The 27,306-nt window shown below is 41.1% G+C and overlaps 2 protein-coding genes across 10 annotated transcripts in view; one reads left to right on the forward strand and one right to left on the reverse strand.

Annotated features, from left to right (window-relative positions):
• Positions 1 to 16,489, reverse strand: part of CRYZL1 (crystallin zeta like 1) — a 35,852-nt gene extending 19,363 nt beyond the window's left edge. Inside the window, exons 1-5 of one of the 4 annotated variants that reach the window (XM_030328383.1) lie at positions 16,400 to 16,489; positions 14,484 to 14,568; positions 5,812 to 5,883; positions 4,109 to 4,186; positions 1,441 to 1,513 (exon numbers count right to left, since the gene is read on the reverse strand). In XM_030328383.1, coding sequence (XP_030184243.1) covers positions 1,441 to 1,513; positions 4,109 to 4,186; positions 5,812 to 5,877 — 217 coding nt within the window. In that variant the 5' untranslated portion in view covers positions 5,878 to 5,883; positions 14,484 to 14,568; positions 16,400 to 16,489. Of the gene's footprint in view, positions 1 to 1,440; positions 1,514 to 4,108; positions 4,187 to 4,629; positions 5,032 to 5,811; positions 5,884 to 14,483; positions 14,569 to 16,399 lie in introns of those variants that run through there. The other 3 variants (XM_030328382.1, XM_030328384.1, XM_030328385.1) reach the window with 3 other exon arrangements.
• Positions 16,490 to 17,175: 686 nt separating this feature from the next.
• ITSN1 (intersectin 1) overlaps positions 17,176 to 27,306 on the forward strand; it is a 223,966-nt gene continuing 213,835 nt past the window's right edge. For all 6 annotated transcript variants that reach the window (XM_030328381.2, XM_030328377.2, XM_030328376.2 and 3 more), the window contains exon 1: positions 17,176 to 17,462. The gene's annotated coding sequence lies outside the window, so the exon portion shown is untranslated. The remainder of the gene's footprint in view (positions 17,463 to 27,306) is intronic.

The raw sequence follows: 27,306 nt of genomic DNA on the forward strand, positions 1-27,306 counted from the left end.
CAATGTTTCTCTGCTGCCAAGTATGTTGCCTCCGACTCCTGCCCAGAACTTTGCTTTTGCTCTAGCAATACCAAACTCTACAGAGTCTTACAATGCATCACATGATTTCTCGCTTCTGTCTTCGTTCATGATATCCTCTGTGTTGAGTATGATTCTCCTCCTTACTGTCTGGTTAACTTACCCAAGAAGCCTTCCCTGTTTCTTCTGGCAGGGTAGGGTATCTCTCTTCTGAGCGTTCATAATAATCTGCTTATATGTATGTATCTGTCTTTCCCCTAGATAGTAAATTCTTTGACAGCAGGGGACTTTGTCTTATTTAATATCCCAAGCGCTTAGCAAATGCTTACTAAATGTCAGATGAATAAATGAATGAATTAAATGACTCATCATGTTCTAGCTGTTAAAATTTTTACTTTTACTTTCCTACCTTCTGAGCAGAAGAAAGAAGAAATTGTATTTTAGCTATATCTGAAGAAAACATTGAGGAAGAGTCAAATATATTATAGATTAAAATCACAGGTAAAACTCAAATAGTCGAACCCACAGTATATACTCATTCATTCATTCACATATGCAGAAAGAGCAAACATATTGACTGATCATGAACTACCAATTAGCAATGAATATGAAACATAGATCTATTTAGAAACAAATTATCTCAGGGCATCTGGGTGGCTCAGTTGGTTAAGTATCTAACTCTTGATTCGGCTCAGGTCATGATCTCACAGCTTGTGGGATCAAGTCCTGCGTCAGGCTCTGTGCTGACCATGTGGAGCCAGCTTGGGATTCTCTCTCTCCCTCTCTCTCTGCTTCTCTCCTGCCTGCACGTGTATACATGTGCATGTGTACTCTCCCTTTCTCTCAAAATAAATAAACATTAAAAACAAGGATCTCAAATACTTAGGCTTACTGTCTTGCATGTTAAGACCACTATTCACTCATTATTTATTAAATAAAACTTAGAAACAATTTTTTTTTTAATTTAAGGCAACCATAAAATCTTACTGGTTATTTCTCCCAAGAACCCATTTTTGCATGAGCAAACTGCTTAACTTTTAAATGCTCAATTTTAGGCAAACATAACAAATTGAATGTGAATACAGTTTCTATTATAAATTTGGCCCAAAGCCCACTTACACAGGCAATTTATGGTTTGTAAATATCATAAAAAGAACAATGTTGATCATTCTATTCCATATGATTACTCATGGATTTAAACACATGATCCCTAAATATTTACTAAACTCTAACAAGCTCTTAAATTATAAAACACCAATTAAGTTCCATTTTTCTTTTTAATTAAAAAAGGGAAACATTTCTGTATAATTAAATTTCACATTTAAGGAAGTATATGTAATTTTCTGTACTGGTAAACCAATTAGCTACCATTTAATTCTTTCATCTTAGAAAATAAATAGATATTTATATCTATAAACTTACCATCTAACACAATTCCAGCAATTTCTCTCCCAACAGGAAAGAACTCTTTCTCCATCTTCATTTCTGCTAGAAGCTAAATCATGACAAAGACTGTTTACTGTTAAGAATAAATCCTGGCCTTTTCTCATATATGAGGAACGCAAGAGCAAAAATCAAACCACAGAAAAAACAAATAGGATTTAATTCTTGGAGTTAAGACAAAACAAGTAACTTCACAGAATAAGTTTCTCTCTACAGTAGGAAAACAAAGAGTTTGCTGAGAAATTAGTTGATATGGAGAATTTAGGTATGTGTGTTATTCAAATCACCATTAACACTCTTTGTTTAGCATTTTTATGTTGCCAACAAAAATTATGGCCCAAACTCTTCTTGGTTGACTAAATACTTTTTATCAGTCACTTCATTCGGGTGGGGCGAAGGGAATTTGGAGAGGGCCTTTTTGAATAGAGGGGATGTAGGCAATGAGAACAGAAGGTTCTCTGTTCCCACGTCCTTAGAAATCATATGAGCTTCTCACAAGTCCTAGGTAAGGGGCAGATGGGAAAAGTGATGGATATACAGAAGGGCAACTGCCATATAATTTCAGATTTGAGTTTCTTTTTTTAAAGGATAAATTCTTTTTTATTTTATTTATTTACTTATTTTAATATTTATTTATTTTTGAGAGAGACAGAGACAGAATGTGAGTGGGTTAGGGGCAGAGAGAGAGGGAGACACAGAATCCAAAGCAGGTTCCAGGCTCCAAGCTGTCAGCACAGAGCCCGACGCGGGGCTTGAACTCACGGGCTGTGAGATCATGACCTGAGCCGAAGTCAGATGCTCAACTGACTGAGCCACCCAGGTGCCCCAAGGATAAATTCTTTTTCAAGAGGCTAGTATTTTGTTAGATTCTGAACAAATTAAGTACTTGACTTTTAAAGTGGCAGAGTTACATAAACCTGTAGTTTAAGTTCCTGCCACTTATAATGTTATAATAATATGAGAGATGCTAGACAGATTTAAAGAGATCATAGGATTTTAGGAACAGCAAGAAAAATACATTGATATAATTCTCTTGCATATTTCTTTGTTTTTATTTTTTTAAAGTAGGCTTCATGCTTTGCGTGGAGCCCACTGCAGCACTTGAACTCATGACCCTGAGATAAAGACCTGAGCTGAGATCAAGAATTGACTGAGCCACCTAGGCACCCTTCTTTTATTTAAAAATTTTTTAGATTTCTGGTATATACCTAATTGCCAGAAAAGTCTTTTGTTCAGTATGCAACTTTATGCTTTTCCTAAGATTTTCCTAGGACATTCTCCTGGAAATACTGGATGTTCTACAGTATTTCTTTTGTGTGGACATGTCATTTCATGTGGACATGTTACATCTTCATTATGGACGTAACAACTACCTCCTGTGTCCTTTACTCGCCACAAGTATTTTCTTGCATTACCACAGTTTCCATAACCATTCCATAAAGGTTAATAGTTGGACAATATTTCATTAAACTGATTTTACTCTAATGGACCATTTCTTTCTGCTAGATAATTTTCCTAGACTGGGATTTCAATGAATTTTTCATAGTTTTAAAAAGAACACCTTGGGGGGTACCTGGGTGGCTCAGTTAGTTAAGAGTCCAACTCTTGATCTTGGCTCAGGTCATGATCTCACAGTTTGAGGGTTTGAGCCCTGTGTCAGGCTGTGCTGACAGTACAGAGCCTGCTTGGGACTCTCTCTCTCTGCTCCTTCCCTACCTGCACTCTCTCTCTCTCTCTCGCTCTCAAAATAAATATATAAACTTAAAAAAAAAATAAAAAGCACACCTTGGAAGGAGTACCAGCACTTCTGGTGAAAGGATTTCAAGGCATCTTACTAATTCACTTCTCAAGTCATGCTCATGTTGCCCAATGGAAACCTATGACTTTGCTCTGTAATTTTCCTAAATGTGACTTAATCGTAGAAAACTTTTAGATTTCTAGAGATTATGATGGCATTATAATCCAGTTAGTTAAGGGTCCAATAAAACTACAGTATTAATCTTTACAAAACTGAGTAAATGGACCTACTTTATCATGGCACATTTAACCACACTTTATTTACTATTTGAAGACTTTTCAAGTACTTTGTGTCAATAATGGAAGACTACTGTGGGGTGGTATGAGGGTGGGATATGTATGTATGAGCAAGAGGGAAAGACAAAGAAAAATGACAAGAAGAATGTGAACTCTATCTAAAGACATTAACTAGAAATATCTACAGAATAGTTAATAAATCACCGATGAGATTCCTAGTTTTATTTTTAGTACATTTATAAAAATAATTTCTTCCTTGATTAATAGGCTATAGTAATTATAAATTCTCAGCCTTCCACAATGTAGTTTATAAAATATTTCATATAATAATATAAAATGTAGGATAATAATATAGTTATTAGATAATAATACAGAATAATATAGTTAGATAATAATATAGTTAGATACTAATATAATATAATAATAATATAATAATAATATAGTTAGATAATAATATAAAAACACACAAATTCACATTATATATCTTCCCTGTTTTAGTGTTCTAAGGATGTTAATTTCTTGGCACTCAGAAGTCAGTTATCATGATTTATTTGTACACTAAATATACCAGGACACTCTCATTTGACTTTTGGTCAAAATAAAAGCATCGTACCTTTGTATTTATCTGGCTCAGAGCACAAGCTTTAACCTGAAGTTTCACATAGTTATCCTCTGTAACAGGAAGATTTTCCTAGAACCAAATGATAATATTCTTTTGAGAACATGCCTTTATGTTGTGAAAACTGCCATACATAATTGAACAAAACTAAACACACCCCACTCCAAATCTTATAGCTAATTTAATTGAAAAAGCCATAAGCAATTATCGAATAATATAGAATGCAAAAAGTAGAAAGGGAATTTGGGGATAAAATGTTTAAAAAGCTGTAGGGTAGTTATTTTGAAAATGAATGGATACCAACATGGGTATATGTGTAGGCAGTAAATTTTTAGGGTAACAAAGTAGAGCAAATACCATACTTTTTTTGAATCTAAATAATCTCAAAGCATCAAATCTTTGCATGTACAGGGATATCCTTATACACATGACATATAGCCTTCACTGATTTTGGAATTTTCTTAATGCTATAAATGAAGTTGTTTAGTGTCACTTGTGTATCTTATTTAACTTACCTTATTTATATCTGTCTTGGACATTTCAGCATGCCACATGGGATTTTGGGGTCAAGGCACAAACTTAAAGGCATTTAATTACCCCCCTGTTCCACAGCTAGATATACCTTTAACGGCAAAGAATCGTTCACACTCAGGCACTCAATATCATCCACCTATTATTTATTAAATATATTATCACTTCTGCCAAATAACCATATCCTGGCACCAATAATTAAAACACTTCCCTCAACTCCTGATATTCCCCCAAATTAGATCAAAAGCTGGGTAGGAATATCTACTTGTGTAGCCCCTCCTATAACCTATCAAAGAGATCAGTGTTTTATCTGACATGGACATGATACTCTGGGAGTGTCTCTTTGTAAGTTTCAGATTTGATAGTATTTGGTGATATTATGAAGATATTCAATAATATCAATGAATATGTGGATTTTACTAATGACTATATGAACCTGTACATGATTCTTCCCAAGAGCCAATCAAACCTCTGAGAGCTTCATCCTGACTCAATGGCAGAAACCCAGCTGTTTGAGATTTAGACTCCTGACTTAACTTTAATTTTGGAGTTAATGAAAGATAACAGAAAAACTGGATTGTGTTCATGATCTAGAAATTCTTATTACTACCATGAAATAAATATAGCACTTAGTTTTGGGCCCTAAGTTGACAGTGGAATGATTCTGGTTTGCCACAAACCTTTCAATCACCAACACATGAAAATTCTACTACCTGTTCTTGGTCAAAAATGAGAGACAATTTAAAGTTTAGTGAATTAAATTTGCAAACCCCAGAAATTAGTGTGGAAAACAATGCTTTCCCCCCCGTTTCATTTTACAACATGAGAGAAATATTTTCTGAAATATGGCTACAATCTGAATACTCACTTTGCTGTGGGATTCTGAATATGCTGGATTAATTCTGCAACATATAAGACTATCAAGATTACTCTGTTTTCCTAATTATACGTTATACCACCACCCTGAGGAACTAAAAACTCCTTTGCAACTCTTTAAAAAAAATATATTTATACCATAATATGGACCATCATTTTCACCTAAGACTAAAGCACTTTGTAAATTTCATTAAAGTAATTTTATCTCACTTAGTTCCACTTAAAATAATAACAGGTCATTTAAAACTGATTCTATTACATATAGGAAATAATCAAACCATTTTTCTTACCCTTTCTTGAAATACAAATGTTATTTCTTCATTTGTAGAACTCTTTTGAAAATATAAGCCTTTCATAGTCCCCTAAAAAAAAAAACAACCATATATATTTATACATAAATATGAAATGAAGTATCTCCCAGACCAAATGAAAGCAAAAATTGAAAAATAATGCTGGCTGGAGTGCCAGGGTGGCTCAGTTGGTTAAAGCATCCAACTCTTGATGTCAGCTCAGGTCACAATCTCATGGTTTGTGAGATCAAGCTCCGTGTTGGGCTCTGTGCTGATAGCGCAGCCTGCTGGGGATTCTCTCTCTGCCTCTTTCTTTCTCTCTCCCTCTCAAAATAAATAAACAAATAAACATTAAAAAAAAAGAAAAATAATGCTGGCAAAGGATAAATGTAGTTTTCAAACAAACAATTTAGATAATAATTCCTGAAAGTGATTAAATAAGAGAATATGTAACAATCTCCGGGTACATGTCTTACTAAGAATGTAGTTCAACCTTTCACACAAAGGTGAGGTGCTTGATTTTACTTTGCTATTCAGTAAAAATTATTAGACGCAGTTAAAAAAATTTTTTACAAGGGCCACAGAGCTCTATTTTAATTACCAAAGGTGGTATTTAAAGGGCTGTCAAAGTCTTAAAAAAAAAAGGACCATTAAAAAGCAAAAAGTGAAGTGAAGACACTTATTAAAATCGTATCCCTGATTCTTCTGTATCAGTTTATAAACCACTTAATGGAAGTTTTAAACCTATATTCTGTGAACTTATGGAAGCATCTCTAAGGATTCCACAACTGGTTAATTTTCATAACATAGTTGACTCTCAAATGAGTTAACTGCACAGGTCCACTTACATGTGTATTTTTTTTTTACAATATAGTCCTGTAAATGTTTTTTCTCTTCTTTATGACTTTAATAACATTTCCTTTTCTGTAGCTTACTTTATTATAAGAATACAGAATATAATATATATATAACATACAAAATATAAGTTGATTGTTATCAGTAAGGCTTTCGGTCAACAGTAGGCTATTAGTAGTTAAGTTTTTGGGAGTCAAAACTTACACGTGGATTTTCAGCTGCTCGGAGGGTTGGTTCCCCTAACCCCAGTCTTGTTCAGGGGCCAACTGTAATTGTATGGCAAGACTATTTCTTTATTTTATTTTATTTTACTTTAGAGAGAGAGAGTGCTTATGAGCGAGGGAGAGGGACTGAGGGAAGGAGAGAGAGAATCCTAAGCAGGCTCTATGCTCAGGGTGGAGCCTGACACAGGGCTCAATCCGGTGACCCTGGGATTATGATCGGAGCCAAAATCAAGAGTCAGACGCACAACTGACTGAGCCATGCAAGTGCCCCAAGACTATTTCTTAATGTAAATTTTATAGAAGTATAAAATATACACAGCAAAGTTCACAGATCCTAAATGAAGAGCTTACTGAATTTTACAAAGTGAATATGGCCATGTCACAGCAAGAAAACATAACATTACTAGAACTCCAGAAGCTCCCTTGTTCCCCTTCTAGCCACCACCTTCCCCTAAGGATACTCAACATCCCAAGTTTCAATAGCACAGATTACTTTTGTCTGTTTTTGACTCTCTAGAAGTGAAATCATACTCCTTCATGTCTGGTTTTTCTCTCAATATTATGTTTGTGAGCATTATCCATGTTGTTTCCTATAGTTGTAGTTCATTCATCATCCTTGTTATACTATATTCTATTGTATGAATAAATTACTATTTCTCCATTCCACTCCAGACAGACATTTGATTGTTTCCAGTTTGGGCCTTTAACAAACTATCCTGTTAAGAACATTCTTGAACATACTTTCTGGTGAAAGTACTATTATTGCATTTAATTTATGGATGAGAAAAAGGAGTCTTCCAGAAGTGAAGGTACATACCTAGGGTGTCATAGCACCATCTGGGCCAGGGCTGAGTCAGACCAGGTACTACCCACTCCAAAGTCATTTCTCTTGACCATTACAGTTAATGGTTTTTCTATTGAGCTGCTAACCTTAGATATGTCACTTAAAACTAGGATCCTATACCCTTTAGTTCAGGACTGACTGATAATTATTAAGTACTTGTTAGAACTGGCTGTATAATTTGCAGGGCTCATTGCAAAATGAAAGAGCAGGGAACCTTCTCTAGAAATTATTAAAATTTCAAGACAGTGATAGCAGAGAATTAAACCAAGCACAGGTTCCTTCTGACAGTAAAGTCCAGTGTAACTGCATAAGTCCCAAACCATGAAGCCAACCCTGTATGTTGAGTCTTAGTGGATCTAATGGATCCATAGAAAGGGTCTTTACTGAGTAGTTTGGCAATGGTTGCTGCTTTTTAGAATGTGATAATCAAATGCTGGAGCTAACAGACCTGAATACACATTCAAGACATAGAAACTGTGTATGTAGCGGGGCACCTGGGTAGCTCAGTTGGTTAAGTGACAAGTCCTCATTTCGGCTCAGGTCATGATTTTACGGTTCCTGGGATTCAGCCCTGAGTGAGGCTCTCTGCTGACAACACGGAGCCTGCTTAGAAACTTCTGTCTCCCTCCCAGGCTCGCATGCTCTCTTGCCGCTGCTCTCTCTCTCTCTCTCTCTCTCTCTCTCTCTCTCACAAAATAAATAAATAAACTTCAAAAAAAACACAAAACTATATATGTAGCATGTATCAATAAGGTATAGAAAAAATAGGCTGAGCAAGGTCTGATGTTAATTCAGTTCTAACCCTTTGGTTGCAGGTGTGTGTATGTACAATGTTAAAGAAACCTTTTCTGCCTAGCTTTCAAGGCTGCCTAAAATGCATACTCTCTGTCCCTAATCTACTTTACTCCCCCATTTCTCTAACACACACTCTTTCTGAGCTAGTCAGTGACTCCATGCCATCTGGTCACCCTTGTCTCAGGGCTTCCAGGCATTGCTTGTTCTCAGAGACTGTGCTGAACTTTACAGATTCTGCGAACTGAATGAAACTCAAGTCCTACTCCTTCTCTGAAATCACTCCCAGTAACATTTAATCTACCCCATCTGTTCTATGCTTCCAGATTTTTTTTTTTTTTTTAAATTTTTTTTTTTCAATGTTTATTTATTTTTGGGACAGAGAGAGACAGAGCATGAACGGGGGAGGGGCAGAGTGAGAGGGAGACACAGAATCGGAAACAGGCTCCAGGCTCCGAGCCATCAGCCCGGAGCCTGACGCGGGGCTCGAACTCACGGACCGCGAGATCGTGACCTGGCTGAAGTCGGACGCTTAACCGACTGCGCCACCCAGGCGCCCCAATGCTTCCAGATTTTGTTACGTACTGACAAACAAAATAAACCTTGCTTTATTTGCTTACTAACTAGTAGGTTTTCCCAGCGATAGCTTGGGAGAATCAATATCTATTATTATTAAATAAAGAAAGAAATCACTGCTTCTACTCAGTTGGGAGCTACTAGTATTTCCCTTTTGAGGAGCGGAACAATTACGTAACAACACTTTGATTTCAAAGCATCTCCTGTTGTAATTTTGGAAGCCACTGTTTCCCCTGCCCATGGTTAACGTTTTTGTTTTTAAGTTTATTTACTGCTTTTAGCAACCTCTACACCTAAAGTGGGGCTTGAACTCATAACCTGGAGATCAAGAGTCGCATGCTCCTCCAGCTGAGCCAGCCAGCGCCCCTGTCCACTGCATCTTAAAACAGGACATGTTTCCCAGATCAAGTCACATGGACCTCACACTGCATGCACCCCAATTTCAAAGACCCTGGGAGATAACTACTTGCTTGTATTCCTAGTTTCCCCTAAAGCAATGCCAATATTTTTAATCAGATCATCCTAATTGGTTCTTCCAGACTTAGTTGGTCCAATAAAAAACCACGTGGGAACAAAAAGACCCTCAAAGTTACAAAGTGAAGGAAAAAAAGTGTTTTTAGAAAACTGGTCAGAAAAAAATTGAGGAAATGCTATTTATTTGTTTTGCAGACCACAAGAAGGAATACTGAGTTCTTCAACTAAGAAAATGGTATAATGGGTGGTATAGTTTCTTAGGCACTGGTCTAGACTAAATGCAACACTTAGTCCACTACTAAATGTTTACTGAATGTAAAGATATGTGCACACAGAAAATAAAATCGATATTTTATAAAATAAAAATATAAAATAAAGACTATAATCCTTATCATGCCATTTCCAAGAATGAGTGTCATATAACTTCAAAATATGTTCTACAGTAAACTTTGTGAAAAAGTGCTACAGAAAACTCTTAAATGAAAGTAAATCTGTTTAAAAACATAGGCTAATATGCCCTATAAGCATAAAGATTTTACATTTTTCCAGGTACGTCAGATTTTATTTTATTTTTATAAGCTTATTTATTTATTTTGAAAGAGCGCAAGTGGGGGGAAGGGCAGAGAGAGAGAGAGAGAGAGAGAGAGAGAGAGAGAGAGAGAAAGAGAATCCGAAGCAGGCTCTGCACTGTCAGCATAGAGCTCGCAGCAGGGCTCAAACCCATGAGCTGTGAGATCATGACTCAAGTGGAAACCAGGACGTTTAACCAATTGGACCTAGGTGCCCCAAGGTATGTCAAATTTTAAACATATTTGGCATAAGTCCACAAACTGAGAATTATGTTTTTAATACTTTAAATTTTTATAATGGTCGCGTAATACCTATTAAAAAATCTGGAGAAACAAAAATTAAGTCAGAGATCAAGATTAAGTCTTGATCTCAAGACTGTGAGTTTGAGTCCCATGCTGGGTGTAGAGATTACTTAAAAATAAAATCTTGGGGGCGCCTGGGTGGCGCAGTCGGTTAAGCGTCCGACTTCAGCCAGGTCACGATCTCGCGGTCCGGGAGTTCGAGCCCCGCGTCGGGCTCTGGGCTGATGGCTCAGAGCCTGGAGCCTGTTTCCGATTCTGTGTCTCCCTCTCTCTCTGCCCCTCCCCCGTTCATGCTCTGTCTCTCTCTGTCCCAAAAATAAATAAACGTTGAAAAAAAAAATTTAAAAAAAAAAATAAAATCTTGAAATAAGATACCTATTTTAAATAATTTTTGGTGCAAAGAAGAAACACTTGAATATAACACTTCAAAAAAAGCAATTAAGAAATAATGATCTTGGGGCGCCTGGGTGGTGCAGTTGGTTAAGCGTCCGACCTCAGCTCAGGTCATGATCTCATGGTTTCTGAGTTCGAGCTCAGAGCCTGGAGCCTGCTTCAGATTTTGTCTCCCTCCCGACCCCCCCCACCCCTCACTCACTCATGTGCTCTCTCTCTCTGTCATAAATAAATAAACATTAAAACAAATTAAAAGAGGGGCGCCTGGGTGGCGCAGTCGGTTAAGCGTCCGACTTCAGCCAGGTCACGATCTCCCGGTCCGTGAGTTCGAGCCCCGCGTCGGGCTCTGGGCTGATGGCTCGGAGCCTGGAGCCTGTTTCCGATTCTGTGTCTCCCTCTCTCTCTGCCCCTCCCCCGTTCATGCTCTGTCTCTCTCTGTCCCCAAAATAAATAAACGTTGAAAAAAAAAAAATTTAAAAAAAAAAAGAGGGGCGCCTGGGTGGCGCAGTCGGTTAAGCGTCCGACTTCAGCCAGGTCACGATCTCGCGGTCCGTGAGTTCGAGCCCCGCGTCGGGCTCTGGGCTGATGGCTCAGAGCCTGGAGCCTGTTTCCGATTCTGTGTCTCCCTCTCTCTCTGCCCCTCCCCCGTTCATGCTCTGTCTCTCTCTGTCCCAAAAATAAATAAACATTGAAAAAAAAATTAAAAAAAAAAAACAAATTAAAAGAAAAATACTGATCTTTAAAGGGATTTCTAGAAAATCAATGGGAAGAAATTTCAAATGATTTCATCTTAGTTATAACAGCAACATGAACTCCATTTGCTCTTCTGCAACACTAAACCCTCAAGGAGCTCATCTTTAATAATTGTAAATAACTGTAAATAAAACCTCTACACTTTCAAACCCAGTGTTCTGAGAGTTTCAGATCTACTTCAAATTCAATAGGCATAAAACCAAAGCTTTCCCCAAAACAAGATTTTGTGGTACCAATCTTAAGTCATCAAGGATATTTTGGACTCTATCATAATTCCTTCCTCCGTATTAAGTTACTGACCATAAGGTTTCCTTTTCCTTTATGTCGTCCCGGCTCACCTGTTTACTTTTGGTTTTGTTGGGTGTTACCACAAGGGATGTGCTAACATCTCAATGCCTTGGGCCACTGCCTAGTGGCTTCATTTCTTCCCTCATCCAATCCATCTGTTACTCTATGGAAAATGTAATTCCTGAAAGTCCAAACTCATATGTGCTCAAATTTCTATTAGTCTCTAACACCAACTTTGCAACATTGGCGGCCACTTGGGGTCAGGATTCAGTTATAATATTTCTAACCCACCTGCTTTTTAAGAATATCAAGGATATACTGACTGTCAAGCAGCTAAACTACAGAAAAAACGTGAAGTCTACTCTAAAATATGGCCCCATATATTTATCATCATGCTAGGACTGGTACACAGCATTATCATACTAGCTGGCTCGATTGTAATGGGTAACTCTTTAGTTATATTGAAGAGGTGACTTAATATTAAGTTTTAACAGGGGCGCCTGGGTGGCTCAGTTGGTTAAGTGTCCAACTTCAGCTCAGGTCTTGATCTCACAGTTTTTGAGTTCGAGCCGTGCATTGGGTTGTCTGCTGTCAGCACAGAACCTGCTTCAGATCCCCTGTCCCCCTCGCTCTCTGCCCCTTCCTCGCTCACGCTTTCTCTCTCTCTCTCAAAAATAAACATTAAAAAAAAAAAGAGTGACTCCAGAAAAATGCCTTCTTTAAAAAAAAAAATAAGTTTTAACAATGTTCTTACTCTTCTGTGGGAATTTGCATACATATCCACATATCAGATAAAGAAATGTCAGACCACATGCCCAAATATTTGGTTAATAAATATGGTTAGCATCATCAGGGGCGCCTGAATGGCTCAGTCGGCTAAACACCCAACTTTGGCTCAGGTCATGATCTCACAGTTCTTGGGTTCAAGCTCTGCATCAGGCTCTGTGCTGACAGCTCGGAGCCTGGAACCATGCTTTGGATTCTGTGTCCTCTGTGTTCTCTCTCTGCCCTCACCCACTTATACTCTGTCTCTGTCTCTCTCTCAAAAATAAACATTAAAAAATTAAAAATATATATATGGTCAGCATAATCAAAGTAACTAGTTGGAGGTTTTGTTCAAATGTCATTTCTTTTCAGGTTGTGCAGAATGGTAGTCCTAACTAGATAAAACCAGCTCTGGTTTTTAAAGAAGGAGGTAAACGGGTGGTTGTAATAATTAGAGGACTTCTCTGCATTTGGACAACAGGCTCTGGGAATCTGTATAACCTAAGGACACTGCAGAAACAATTAGCACACAGGTGTTTTGCTGCACACAACTGCACTAGCTGCATACAACTGACCAGAGGGGAACACAAGGGGCTGTCATAGGACTCCCACCTGGCTAAACCCTGAAAAGTTTTTCAAGTTAGTAACATGTGTTATAAGAACTTTCTACTTTCACATTTTAGATATCTAAGTTAAAACAGGAAAATTCATGAAGTTGCATGGTTCCTATCACTGGAAGGATTTATACAGAGGCTGGATACACATTTACAGTGGCTTCACAAACAAGATTCAAGCATCAGTTGAAGAGAATGGGGGATATGATGACCATATTAAAGCGACAGCCTCTTCTGATTGTGGCAATGGTGTGATGTGATGAATGACCTTTTCCCCTTTATGCTAGCTCAATCATGTGACACTGGGACAATGCAGGTGGTGGGTACTGAGGGAGATAAGCGATTGATGGATGGATCCTTTCTAAACCTCTACCACACCCTCCCTTCTCCAATTGATTTAAACAATCTTCCTTTTAACTAACATTATTGCTGTTTGTAAATGCTTCTTTAATTTTCCAATCCACCATAGGATCTTTAAGAAACCATTTCTTGCTTCAGAAGCAAAATAACTGTAATTTTGACTAAATATGTACTAATAAATCCAACATAAAGAGAAAATAATTCACAAGATGTATATTTCTTACAACATATAAAAATAGAAATAAATATTTAGCAAAAGATCATATTTTAGTATGTGTATTTTTGCTTTTCTAATCATAAATCTCCTCAGTTCAGCGTAGTACTGTTTGGTGGGCCTAGAAAAATCATAATGTTGTCTTTGAAATATTCAATGTGAAAGTCACAGGAGCAAGAATACATTCATTTTTAAGAATAATAAAAACAACAAAAAGACTTAACCACAAACAAAACCAACAAACACGGTGATTCCACAGTGAAACATTCTAAGAATTTCTAAGCTTTCCCACCCTCTTTCTTCAGAGAGGCACACAAATGAATCAAGAGCCATTACTGCCCGGATATAGTATTGGGGGGAAGTTATATCTTTCATTACTATTTATAATATAGGAGATGGCCCAGTCGGTAGAGCATGCAACTCTTGATCTTGGGGTCCTAAGTTCAAGCCCCGTGTTGAGCTAGAGCTTACTTAAAAAAAAATGGAGAGTCGTAAAACTACCAAAATATTTCACTGCAACTGACGGATAAATTGAACTTGTATGAGGGAACCCTCTCTGTTTGAAATCTGAACACTTCATCTGCCATAAAGTGGAAAATAAAAATTATATACTGCAAGGGCCGACAGGATTTATAAGTCAAAACTGACCTGAATTTGAATCCTGGTTCTCCTACTTACTAGCTGTATGACTTCAGGCTAATATTTTAACCTTCTGGGCCTTAGATTCCGTTACCTACAAAATAGAGGTAATAGTAATTACCTCCAAGGGTTGCTGTAAGGATTAAACACACACAAAGAACTCAATACAACACCTGGCACAAAATAACCCTGCAAAAAGTGTTGGCTATTTTTACTATTTCTGCATATTGGGCAGAGAAGCTCTAAAGTTGTTCTGAGGCCCATCTCACAGAGCAGCAGAGGGTTTGGGCACATGCAACCCTTTGATCTTTAACAGATTTAAAAAAAAATTCTTTTTTTAATGTTTACTTTTGAGAGAGAGAGAGAGAGAGAGAGAGCGAGAGAGAGAGAGAGCATGAGCAGAAGAGGGGCAGAGAGAAAGAGAGGGAGACACAGACTCCGAAGCAGGCTCCAGGCTCTGAGCTGTCAGCACAGAGCCGGACCCACGGCTGGGACCCAGGGCTTGAACTCATGAACCGTGAGATTATGGCCCATGGCCTGAGCCGAAGTTGGACGCTTAACCGACTGAGCCATCTAGGCGCCCCATGACACTTTCTAATTTCTGCAGTGGGCAACCAACCATACACCATCTAGACTTGCGCTCTCCAGTAACAGCAGTCACTAGTCACAGGTGGCTAAGGAAAATCTGAACTATGTCTAGTCAGAACTAAGATGCCTTGTCAGTGTAAAATACACATTGGATTTCAAAGACCATATTAAAAAAAAAAAAAAAAAAAAAAGAATTGGGGCACCTGGCTGGCTCAGTCAGTACAGCATGGGACTCTGGGCGGTTGTGAGTTCAAGCCCGCATTCGGGGTAGAGCATACTTTAAATAAAATAATTTATAATATTTCACGTTTAAAGTATTTGATTAGGTGTTGAAATGATAAATTTTGGACTTAAATGAAACATATTGTTAAAATTAATCACACGCGTTTCTGTTCATGTTTTTTATTTTTTTTTTTAAAATTTTTTTTTTTTTCAACGTTTATTTATTTTTGGGACAGAGAGAGACAGAGCGTGAACGGGGGAGGGGCAGAGAGAGAGGGAGACACAGAATCGGAAACAGGCTCCAGGCTCCGAGCCACCAGCCCAGAGCCCGACGCGGGGCTCGAACTCCCGGACCGCGAGATCGTGACCTGGCTGAAGTCGGACGCTCAACCGACTGCGCCACCCAGGCGCCCCTGTTCATGTTTTTTAATGTGGCTACCAAAAGAGTCAAAATTAAGTGCCTCGCATTATATTTGTATCAGGCCGAGCTGATGCATAGCCTCGCTGCTCGCGACGTGGACTAGCAGCACCCGGGGGAGCTTGCTAGAAATGCAGACTCCCAGGCCCTGCCCAGACCTATAGAGTCAGCATCTGCGCGTCAACATGGTACTGAGGTGACTCTTACACGTCGCTCCAGAGTTTTTCGCTGTTTGTCTTAAGAGGGCATATCTGGCCGTAGAATCACATGAATGCGAATATCCTTGCTTTAGGTAATTGCTCATCGAAAAAGGAAAGTGAAGGAGGAAAAAGTGGTGGCAGAGAAACTGTATGGGCGAAAGGAAAACTCAAATTATAGGAACAAAAAGAAAGCAGAGGGCAAAAATTCAATCTGGGGGATTCAGTGGAAGGGAACTGCCACACTTTTGCTTCCATAAAGGTAGAGGGAGATGCAAACTGAGATAAAACCTACAATCAAAGCCTGTAAAGACCAGGAAATCGCGTCAAGTCTTTCCCGCCCCTCAGCCGCCTCAGCTAAGCTAGGCCTGGGCCCGAGGGGGTCTAGGGTTGGGGTGCAACGCGAACCACCATTCAGCCCAGGGTTGCACAGTTCCGCAAGGCGTCCAAGGCCCGAAGCCCCGCTTCCCAAGACACAGAAACCGGATCCGGGGGCTCACCTGCCTCCGAGCCGCCCCAACCGCCTGCAACTTCGCCACCGCCACCGCCACCGCCCGCCACCTTGGAGTCCTTTTGCAGAGAGCCCGCCCCTGCTGGCCCAGGCGCTGCTCCCATTGGGCAGGTCGCTCGTCAGTCGTGAACCGTAGGCTGTGGAGAACGCTATAGCAACCGAACTCGGAACTACACCTCCCAGAATGCTCTCCTTGAAGGAGAAGCGTCACACCAGGGGCGAACTACATGGACGAAATTGTAGTCTCCCGGATAGGTTCCGTTTTATGCAAATTTATGTTAAAGACCACACCCTTCCTCATTCCAACCATTTGCCCTACCACCTTCCTTGGAGTGTGGCCCGCCTCTTTTTCGCCTCCTTGTTCTCTCCTTTAAAATCTTTTGTAACTAATTTAGTTGACTGCATCCTAACTATTGCCTCGCACGACAACGGACAGATGCAACAAAACCTTGGAACAAAACCTCCATAACTCCGGTCAGGGAAATCCCAGACCAGAAGCCTCTGGTTACACCTTCTGGGAAGAGGGCAGGGAGAAGAGGGAGTCCTATTCCCCGCCTCCTTTGCGCTTGATGATTGGTTTATTTGGCTGTCATTCCGTCTTCTTCCATTTTTTTTTTTTTTTTTTTTTTACCGCCCGCGGTTCCCGTTCTCGCGGTGGGCGGGGGTAGCGGTAGGGGGCGGTAAGGAGGTGCGGACCCCTTCTTCCGATTGGCCGACTGTTCGTTCCCACCCATCTGTGGGCGGAGATGGAGGGGTGGAAGGGGGCGGGAGAGGCAACGGAGGGAGATGAGGAGATACGTGGGAGCGAGGGAGCAAGGGAGGGAGAGAAGGAGGTAGAGAAGAGCGGAGGAGAGGGGAGGGAGCGCAGCTTGGTTGCTCCGTAGTACGGCGGCTCGCGAGGGAGAATCCCTAGCGGGCTCCGGGACGCACGGAGAGGCGGGCAGGCGGGCGGGGATGGTGTGTTGGGCTGAGGCTCCTGCGTCCCTCTCCGCCGCAAGTGAGCTGCACTGATTTGTCCCTGGGGCGGCAGCGCGGACCCGCCTGGAGATGAGGTGAGGGGCTGGCTGGACTGGGAGGCAGCGGGGGCGGGGGCGGGGGCGGGGGTCTGCGCAGGGGTCGGCGCGATGGCCGCCCGGGGCGCCCGTCCCTCGGGCCGGCGCGCGTCCCTCGGGCCGCCCTTCAGCCTTTGCCGCGCGCCCGGGAGGCGCGGCACCCGCCGCCCCTGCGCCTCGTCCTTCCCCAGCCTCCCGGGGGCGGCGGCGGGGCGGCCGGCTGGCCCGCGTCGGGAGGCCGGGACGCCGCGGCGGGCCAAGGGGGTGGCGGCCGCTGGACGGGCTTCGGGTTGAATGAGCATCCGCAGTCCCGGCCGGCCGAACGGGGTCCCCTCCCTCCCCAGGGGGCGTGGAGCGGTCGGCCCTTCCAGGGCTGACCTCGCTGCCCTCCGCCGCCTGAGCGTGGCGGGCCGGCCAAGCCTCGCCTCCCCGCCAGCCTCCCGGGGATCCGGAGCTCGCGGGGAGCGGCATCGCGCCGCCCGCCTCTCCCTCGGGCCTCGAGTCCCCGGCTCATCTCTTTTTCTGTGTCGTGTGCCTGCGAAATCCCTGTCAGTGAAGGGCGGTCAATGCCGTTTGGCCCTAAGTCGTCCTGCCTCGGCTGACTGATGGTATTTAACAGAAAGCGGCTCTCCTTTCGGTGGTAGCGCGTCCCCGGTGTCTGCCGCCTCTCCTTCCCTTCTTTACGCACAGACGCGGTTTTATGGTGTGGACCCGAGGCACAATTGCGGTCTCCTCTTGCTTGAACGAGGAAATGTAATCAGAATTCCCAGGAAAAGGAAACCAGCGAGGAATGGCTTTGCACCTTCCTTTACTTCTGTTTGCCTTTGGATTAGAAAACAACTTCGCAGATAACATTTCCTATGGGCATCTTTTGTTGTGATTCATACCAAAGAAGGCTTTGCTTTTGGAGAAATACATTAGCGTCTTTTTCTGTTGGGTGGGAGGCTACGGAGATTTTTGATAGCCTCTTAATATGAAAGTTTCCTTTAGAACTTTGTCATCATCCGTGATATTCTGAAGGCAGCACCAGCCTGGAATTTTAAATATATGCGCACTCCGGCAGATGCGTTTCTTTGTGCTTATCTCCTGGCATCCTACTCTTGTTGTGTCCGTGGTCAAACGTGCAAGTAATAAAAGCAAGTACAATAAAAAGAATAGATAATAAAAACACTGTACGAACAAATGCGTCTGGAAAATCTCAATTCCGTTAACGGAGAGGCAGTGTTACTAATCCCTTTGAATGGATGAAGAACGGGCTCAGAGATCTCATGGATTATGTAGTGGACAGGATCTGAGGTTAGGAACTGGGGCCAGGACCCAGCAGGCCAGCTGGTTTGTGGAGTGCTACTCTTAACCTCTAAAATGGGAGGAATGTATTTGTCCTGGATACCTTTATTTTTAGATTACTTAAGGTGCAGAGGCTTAATCACCCCCAACCCCTTTAAGGTTAGGATTTCTACCTATCTCGGAGACCAAAATGCTGTTTTTGTTTAAACATTTTTTTTTTCTAGTTTACTTGAAATATTTATGTTGCACTGATAGGTGTTTGCTTATAACCAAAAATGTACGTAATTTGTAACGTTGAAGAGAATTCTTTCTGTAGGAGGTTGGTAAAGAACCCAGGAATTTTCAAGTAATCTAAACTGGAAATGAGGCACACTAATCTAGTGATTGCAGTAAAACTATTTAAAACTACTTTAAGTAGCTCCAGTAAGGAGCATTTCTGATAGAACTTTTTTAAAAAGGTATTTCTTTATCTAAGAATGTATCTGTGGAAATTGCTGAGACACGGGGCACCTTCACAAAACTCTATTATTATTATTCTGCCTGAGTAAGAGAGGAAATGAACAAATTTTTGATGTACTTTGGAACCCTGTGGATTGTTCAGATACTAAGCATTGTGAAATAGGGCATAAAATGAGTGGTAGCAAGTTAGTTTCCTGAAATGTTTGTCCCTCTTAGCATTTTTTTTTTGCACTTGACTAGAAATTTCTTTTTTCCTAATTCTTGATTCTATTGGTAGAATTCAAGTTCTTCTTTTCACCAAATGCCTAGATTGAGGCAAATTCAAATCTGCCATCAGACGTCGAGGAGATGTTTGTAAATTCCTCCATTCTTCTCATCTTTTTAATTTGCTAGATTTGTGAATTATACAGAATTAGTTACACGAGGGTTGGGTTTATGTTAGTTCAAATCCCGCTGCCATTACAGCTATTCTCTTCTGAATGGCTCCACTTACTACTAGTGGGTTTCTCAGAGTCCGGATCTCAGATCGCATAGATCAGCATTAAGTGAGGTTCTTGTTAAAAATGCAGGTTTTTCTGTTATCTCACCTCAGAATCAGACTCCTGGAGTGAGGCCCTGGAATCAGTTTTTTGAACAAGTTCTCCAGGAATTTCTCCCGCAATAGTAAAGTTGGAGAACAGCTGGCGTTATGTTTCCATCTTGATGAGCACCTCCTAAGGCCATGCCCTGAAGTGGATAGCAAATTTTTTTAAGTAACAGCATAAGGTTTTGGTTTTTTTTTTTTTTTTTTTTAATGTTTATTTAGTTAGAGAGAACGCGTGAAAGGGAGCATGTGGAGGAGGGACAGAGAGAAGGAGAAAGAGAATCCCAAACAAGCTCCCTGCTGTCAGTGCAGTGCTCCATTCGGGGGCTTGAGATAATGACTCGAGCTGAAATCAAGAGTCTGACTTAACCTGCTGAGCCACCCAGCAACCCCTAAAAGAGGAAGTTTTATATCTTTGGCTGCAAATAAAAAACGGACTACGACCTTCAGCTACGTAATGCACCTGTGTATAATATACCTTTCAGAAGAGCAGAGGCTTGGTCATCATTGTTATCTCCATTAGAATAGTGCCTGGAAGGCGCGCCTGGGTCAGTTAAACGTTGGACTTTGGCTCAGGTCATGGACTCACAGTTCACGAGTTCGAGGGCTCTGTGCTTACAGTTCAGAGCTTAGAGCCTGTTTCAGATTCTGTGTCTCCCTCTCTCTCTCCGTCCCTCCCCCACTAGTGCGCGCGCTCTCTTTCCCTAGGAAACAAATAAACATTAAAAAATAAAATCTTTCTTTGTAAAATTGGTCTTATTACTTAGTGGTCAGTGGTCACTGACCATTTTATAAATTAGGAGCCTCATTTACTATGCCCAGTCATTTCTGTAAGTTTGGTTGGCACTGGAAGTAGAGAACCTTTCCCAAGCAGAGAACGCTCCAGGTGGTTAAGCTGGAAAGAAGGCTGCTATCAAAATATCTGCTTAGAGACTCGAAATGTAAATTTAAGTCACAGTGTGGTGGTAAATTACTGTGTTATCAGTATCTCAAAATACCATTTGACACGCTATCAGCCCAACATAATGCTGTGAAAACTGGTTGACAAAAAATACAGAAAATTGGTATGTTTTCCAATTTCATTTTCATCCTAATAAGATATGACCTTCACTCCTTTCTTTCAGAATCCATTGTAGGACCCCATAAATAACAGCTTCTATTATGTAGTTGAGGGTGCTGAATAGGAGTAAAACTTCTTTTTAAATTCTTTTTAATTAAAAAAAAATTTTTTTTAATGTTATATATTTTTGAGACAGAGAGAGACAGAGCATGAACGGGGGAGGGTCAGAGAGAGGGAGACACAGAATCTGAAGCAGGCTCCAGGCTCTGAGCTGTCCACACACAGCCCGATGCGGGGCTTGAACTCACAAACCGCGAGATCATGACCTGAGCCGAAGTCGGATGCTTAACCGACTGAGCCACCCGGGTACCCCAAAATTCTTTTTAATTTTTTTAATGTTTATTTTTGAGAGAGAAAGAGGCAGGGTGAGTGGGGGAGGGGCAGAGAGAGAGGGAGGCACAGAATCCAAAGCAGGCTCTAGGCTCCAGGCTGTCAGCACAGAGTCCTATGCAGGGCTTGAACCCATGAATAGCCAAATTCAGACTCTCAACCGACTAAGCCACGTACGTGCCCCTAGGAGTAAAATTTCTATAGAAAATTGGGTTTGACTGTATGTAGTCTACGACTTTATTCTTTTTTTTTTTTTCCAACGTTTATTTATTTTTGGGACAGAGAGAGACAGAGCATGAACGGGCGAGGGGCAGAGAGAGAGGGAGACACAGAATCGGACACAGGCTCCAGGCTCCGAGCCATCAGCCCAGAGCCCGACGCGGGGCTCGAACTCACGGACCGCGAGATCGTGACCTGGCTGAAGTCGGACGCTTAACCGACTGCGCCACCCAGGCGCCCCTCTACGACTTTATTCTAATCCCTTAACTTTTCAATGCTACAGTGTTTTCAGTTGAATGGAAATAATAATAGTAGGTTGACTTTAAATACTTCAAAGTGCTTTCATAAGTTCTTGAGATATGTTCACTTAATAAATGGTAATTAGGATAATGAGAAGAATTGGAATATATAAAATTATATAAAACTCAAAAGCTAATCCATTTAATTTTTGTGCTACTGCACTTGATGGTAGTAAGTAGAAATCCATTGCTTGAAAAAGAAGTCTCTTGCTAATTTCTTGGTACTAAATATGTATAATTTTTAAGTTGGAAAAATAACCATTAAAAGTGTTTAATAGGGGCGCCTGGGTGATTCAGTTGGTTAAGCATCCGGCTTTGGCTCAGGTCATGATCTCACAGCTTGTGAGTTCGAGCCCTGCGTCAGGCTCTGTGCTGACAGCTCAGAGCCTGGAGCCTGCTTCAGATTCTGTGTCTCCCTCTCTTTCTGCCTCTTCCCCGCTCACACTCTGTCTCTGTCTCTTTCAAAAAATAAATAAACATTATAATTTTTAAAAAAGTGTCTAATAAACCATCACATATTATGTAAATATATATATATTTGTTCTAAATAAAGATAAACCTTGTCAGCACTTTTAGCTTAATTGTACATTTCAGAACCAAACTGCTAATCCATTAATAGCCCTTGTATTTTAAAGAATTGCATCGGGGTACCTGGATGGCTCAGTCAGTTAAGCATCCAACTTTGGCTCAGGTCATGATCTCTCATGACCTGAGTTTGAGTCCCTCCTCTGGCTGTGTGCTGAGAGCTCAGAGCCTGAAGCCTGCTTCAGATTCTATGTCTCCCTGTCTCTCTGTTCCTCCCCTGCTTGCTGTCTCTCTCTCAAAAATAAATAAAGATTAAAAAAAAAATCGCATCTTTATGGTAGAAAAAATTGAAATACAGAGAAGTAAAAAGAAAACTATAAAATACTCATAAGTCCACTAACTCAGTAAGTATCCCTCCAAACCCTCTCTTTCTGTGCATGTGGCTTTTTATATACAGTTTTTGGTAACAAATATAGGATCTTGCTAAACATATGATTATTTTGTAACTTGGTTTTTTTAGTTTTTTTTTTGTTTTGATTTTTGCTTAACATAACACCTTACCATGAATCTTTCTGTGTCAATATTGACAGTTATAACAGTTTAATAACTGAATAAGATCCCATTTTATATGTGATAATTTAACCAGTTAATTTTTATTAGACATCAGTTTGTTTCCTTCCCCCCCTTCCCCCCCCCCCCCCGTTATCAATAACTCTATAGTTATTGTACTCCTACATACATCTCTGTATACTCTTGAGACATTTTTTTCCCTTTGGATAAGTTTCTAGAAACGAAGTTGCAGGATCAAAGTATAGTACATGCTGGTTTGTAAGGTTTTATTGATACATATTGCCATTTAGGAAAGTTGTAGCAATTTACATTCTTTTTTTTTTTTAATATTTATGTATTTTGAGAAAGAGCTGAAGCAGGGGTAGGGGCAGACAGAGAGAAAGAGAAAGAGAATCCCAAGTGCGCTCTACACTGTCAGCACATAGCTGGACGTGGGGCTCAGTCTCACGAACTGTGAGATCATGACCTGAGCCAAAATCAAGAGTCTGACGTTTAAACGACTGAGCCACGCAGGTACCCCAGCAGTTTACATTCTTGTAGTGGGGGATGAGAGTCCTGTGTTTTCTCCTACTTCCTTTTTTGTAGAGTGACTTAACCAATAACAAACGTAGTGAATTATTATTTTTAGGAAGAAGAATGGCATGTTAATGTAACCTGTTCAGGAGTGGGATCTGGAAAGTCTGAAAATTCATACACCCATGATAGTGATAGTTAACATTTAGCAAGTCCTTTTGCATCATTTTATAAACACTCACTCAATCTTTGCAAATCTAACTCACTCAATCTTTACAAAACTGCCCTTTTTTAGATGAATACGCCTTGGAAACTAAGGTACCAGTAGTTAAGGAACTTAAAGAGCCAGTAAGTGGCTGCCCAGATGTGTTGATGCCAGAGCCCAAACTCTCAGCCACAGTGCTGGATTGCCTGTTCCCTGGACGTGATTTCTAGGCCTTGGGGTATTTTTTACGTTCCTGATTTCTATTCTGGAATAACCTAGAGATTCCCTGATATGTATTAGTTTATGAATCAGGCGGGGTACAAATTGGAATCCCTCTCAAGATTGAGAAGTCAGTAGTATAAATTAGCTCACCAACAAGCCTCGTCTACTGTCTAACATTCACCTCTCAGCAGCTTGTTAGTCATTCCTCTGTAGTGGTTTTCCTAAAGTGCCCCTGCGTGGAAAGCTGGAGTAGAATCACAGAGGAGACTAGTGAAATTTGAAAAAGCAGTTCACTTGTAATGTGGCCTTGCCTTGGAAACATGATTGCATCCAGGTGTACGATCAGGGAGACAGCAGAGTGTCTGTCCAAACATTTCGATGTTGGCCAGTTTGGAGATTTGAAGCAGCCTGTTGGAAGTTCACTTCAGGAATGTGAAGGCCTCACTGTGGAGGGATGTCACGGATCCATTGGGAGATCGTTAAAAAACAAAACAAAACAAAAAACCCTCATAAACATGATGGTAGAATATCATTAACATTTTGTTGCTAAGGTTTGTAGCCTTCTAACAAGGTGAATTTGAAACAGGTTAAACTATTTAAATTCATCAGTGCTCTTTTGACCTTTTCCTAGTAGAATTAATAATTGGCAGCTTATCTTACTAGCTTATTGGCCCAGAGAGAGCATTGGTGAAATCGCTCTGGCTTTAGGTCTCTTGGCCTGAGTTTGCCTGTGCTGACGTAGGACTGCCACGGGCTCAGTGTTAAGTTGGTCACTGACACCCATTCTCACTATTGTGTAGTGTGGGGTTCCACCAAGGTTGTGCGGGAACGGTGCTCAGGTACATTTCACTCTACGAGGAGTGTGTACTGAGGGATGTGATGGAGTTTGGGATTCAGCTGAATAGCACTGTGAAAATAACAAGGTCATAGCAGTTGGTCAGTTTTTGTTGTTTTTTTTTTTTAATCCTTGGTGGTTAAAATTAAACGCCCTCTCCTTCATACCGGAGGGCAGTGCTTTTGATCCTCTTGCTTTAATGCGTGTTTTGCCTTGTTTCTCTGTCTGTGATGGTTTTGGTCATCCTTGGCCTGCAAGTGTCCTGGTGAGCGGTGGCATGGATTTGCAAGACATGGATACAGCTCATGGAAGTGAATGCAGCCACCTGGCTTTTAGTGCCATGCTCCGACCAACCTACTTCAGGAGGACGCTGGCTCTTGTGATAAAAGCATAGGAAACAAGATGCCAGTGGATCCCCTTGTTTTTTCTGTGTGTGTGTGTGTGTGTGTGTGTGTGTGTGTGTGTGTGTGGAGGGCTCATTACTTTTCTCCCAGGCAAATTTCCCGAGCAGTTACATTGTTCTGACAAGGGCCCTGTTTTGTATCATAAGCCGTTGTATAAACACACAACACCTTCCTGAACACCGTTCCTGTACATTATCTATGATAAAAGTCTGTTCGTTGTGGATTCAGTGTTTTATAAAAATCAATTTCTTTTTTTTTTTTTTAATTTTTTTTTTTTTTTAACGTTTATTTATTTTTGAGACAGAGAGAGACAGAGCATGAACGGGGGAGGGGCAGAGAGAGAGGGAGACACAGAATCTGAAACAGGCTCCAGGCTCTGAGCCATCAGCACAGAGCCCGATGCGGGGCTCGAACTCACGGACCGCGAGATCGTGACCTGAGCCGAAGTCGGCCACTTAACCAACTGAGCCACCCAGGCGCCCCTAAAAATCAATTTTTGCTGCAAACTTAAGATAATAGATTTTGAAAACAAGTAATCTTTCAGTTTCTGGAATTGTTTAGACCCCACTGCTGTATTCGGGCACAATTGAGATATTACCTTTTGGTCACTGACATATAAAAGCCGTAGAGCTAGTATGAGACAAACTTTCAAAAATTGACAAATCAGTGCCATTCCTGGTATATCAAGTTTCTGTGAGTAAAGATCCCCCTCTTTTTTTTCTCCTGTCTCCTTTGCTTATGATAGTTACTATTAAAGTCAGAAAATGATAATAAACATAATAGGCAGTATTTTCACATACCTTCAAATATAGTCATTATAATTGTCTGAAAATTCTTTAAATGATTACAGAAATTGAGGAGGAACGGAACGTGTTAGAGGGGTTACTAGGATGTAAGCTTCAGGAAGGCAGGGAGTTTTGTCTGTGTTCTCTGCTTTATCCCCAGGACCTAGAACAGTGCATGAGCACTCAGCAGTTGGTTGTCAGCATGCTGAATAGATTAGTGTTTGAGGACCTGATTGTCTGGAGGCCAGAGTCACCCAAGTGCGGTGAGCACAGGAGAGACAGGTGAGGAAGAAAGGGGACGGCTGGTTTGGATTTTATTCAGTCAGTGGAAGTAGGAAACTAATGTAAGTTTTAAGCAGGGGAGTCCCATGCTTTGCTTTTGTTTAAAAGGATCACTCTGGGGGCACTTGGATGGCTCAGTCGGTTGGGCATACGACTTCGGCTCAGGTCATGATCTCACAGTTCGTGGGTTCGAGCCCCGCGTTGGGCTGTGTGCTGACAGCTCAGAGCCTGGAGCCTGCTTCGGATTCTCTCTCTCTCTCTCTCTCTCTCTCTCTGCCCCTCCCCCACTCATGCTCTCTCTCTGTCTCTTGGAAATAAATAAATGTTAAAAAAAAAATTAAAAGGATCACTCTGGATGTCATGTGGGGAATGCCTTGCAGGAGAGCAAGAGAAATGTTGAATTGACTCTACCTTCCATCATCTGTGAATGTTGACATTCTACCTAGCCTTGTGGTTTTTCTTTAGGGTGAAGATACTCTGGATAGGGTGAGAAGCATGGTGATTTGCATAAACTTTTTAGCGTTCTCGTTAAACTGCTGCCATCATTGATCAAATCAAATAAAACAATGTAAAGTAAAGATCAGGAATAATTTAACTTTTTAAGCATTAAGTTAATTGGTATTATAAATACAGATTTCTTTTTTTAACGTTTATTTCTGAGAGAGAGAGAGCTCGCGCGCGCGCACGCGCGCACACACACACACACACACACACACACACACAAGAGCGCAAGCGCATGCGCAAGCAGGGGAGGGGCAGAGAGAGAGAGGGAGACACAGAATCTGAAGCAGGCTCCAAGCTCAGAGCTGTCAGCACAGAGCCTGATGCAGGGCTCAAACTCATGAACTGCATGACCATGACCTGAGATGAAGTCAGACACTCAACCAACTGAGCCACCCAGGCACCCGTAAATACAGATTTCTGGTAGAGATTTCCTGTTTACATTTTTTGGTGAAAGAAACTTCAAATATAGGGAACTGAATCCTTAAAATAGGTGTTTTACGGCTTGAGTGTCTATAGCTCTTCGCTTTGAGGAAGGTCTCATTTGTAAACCGCTGCTATTGTCTGTCCAAGCTGGTGTTTTTTTTTTTTTTTTCAATGTTTATTTATTTTTGGGACAGAGAGAGACAGAGCATGAACGGGGGAGGGGCAGAGAGAGAGGGAGACACAGAATCGGAAACAGGCTCCAGGCTCCGAGCCATCAGC

This window comes from Lynx canadensis, chromosome C2, assembly GCF_007474595.2.
Source record: "Lynx canadensis isolate LIC74 chromosome C2, mLynCan4.pri.v2, whole genome shotgun sequence".
Lineage (NCBI taxonomy): Eukaryota > Metazoa > Chordata > Mammalia > Carnivora > Felidae > Lynx > Lynx canadensis.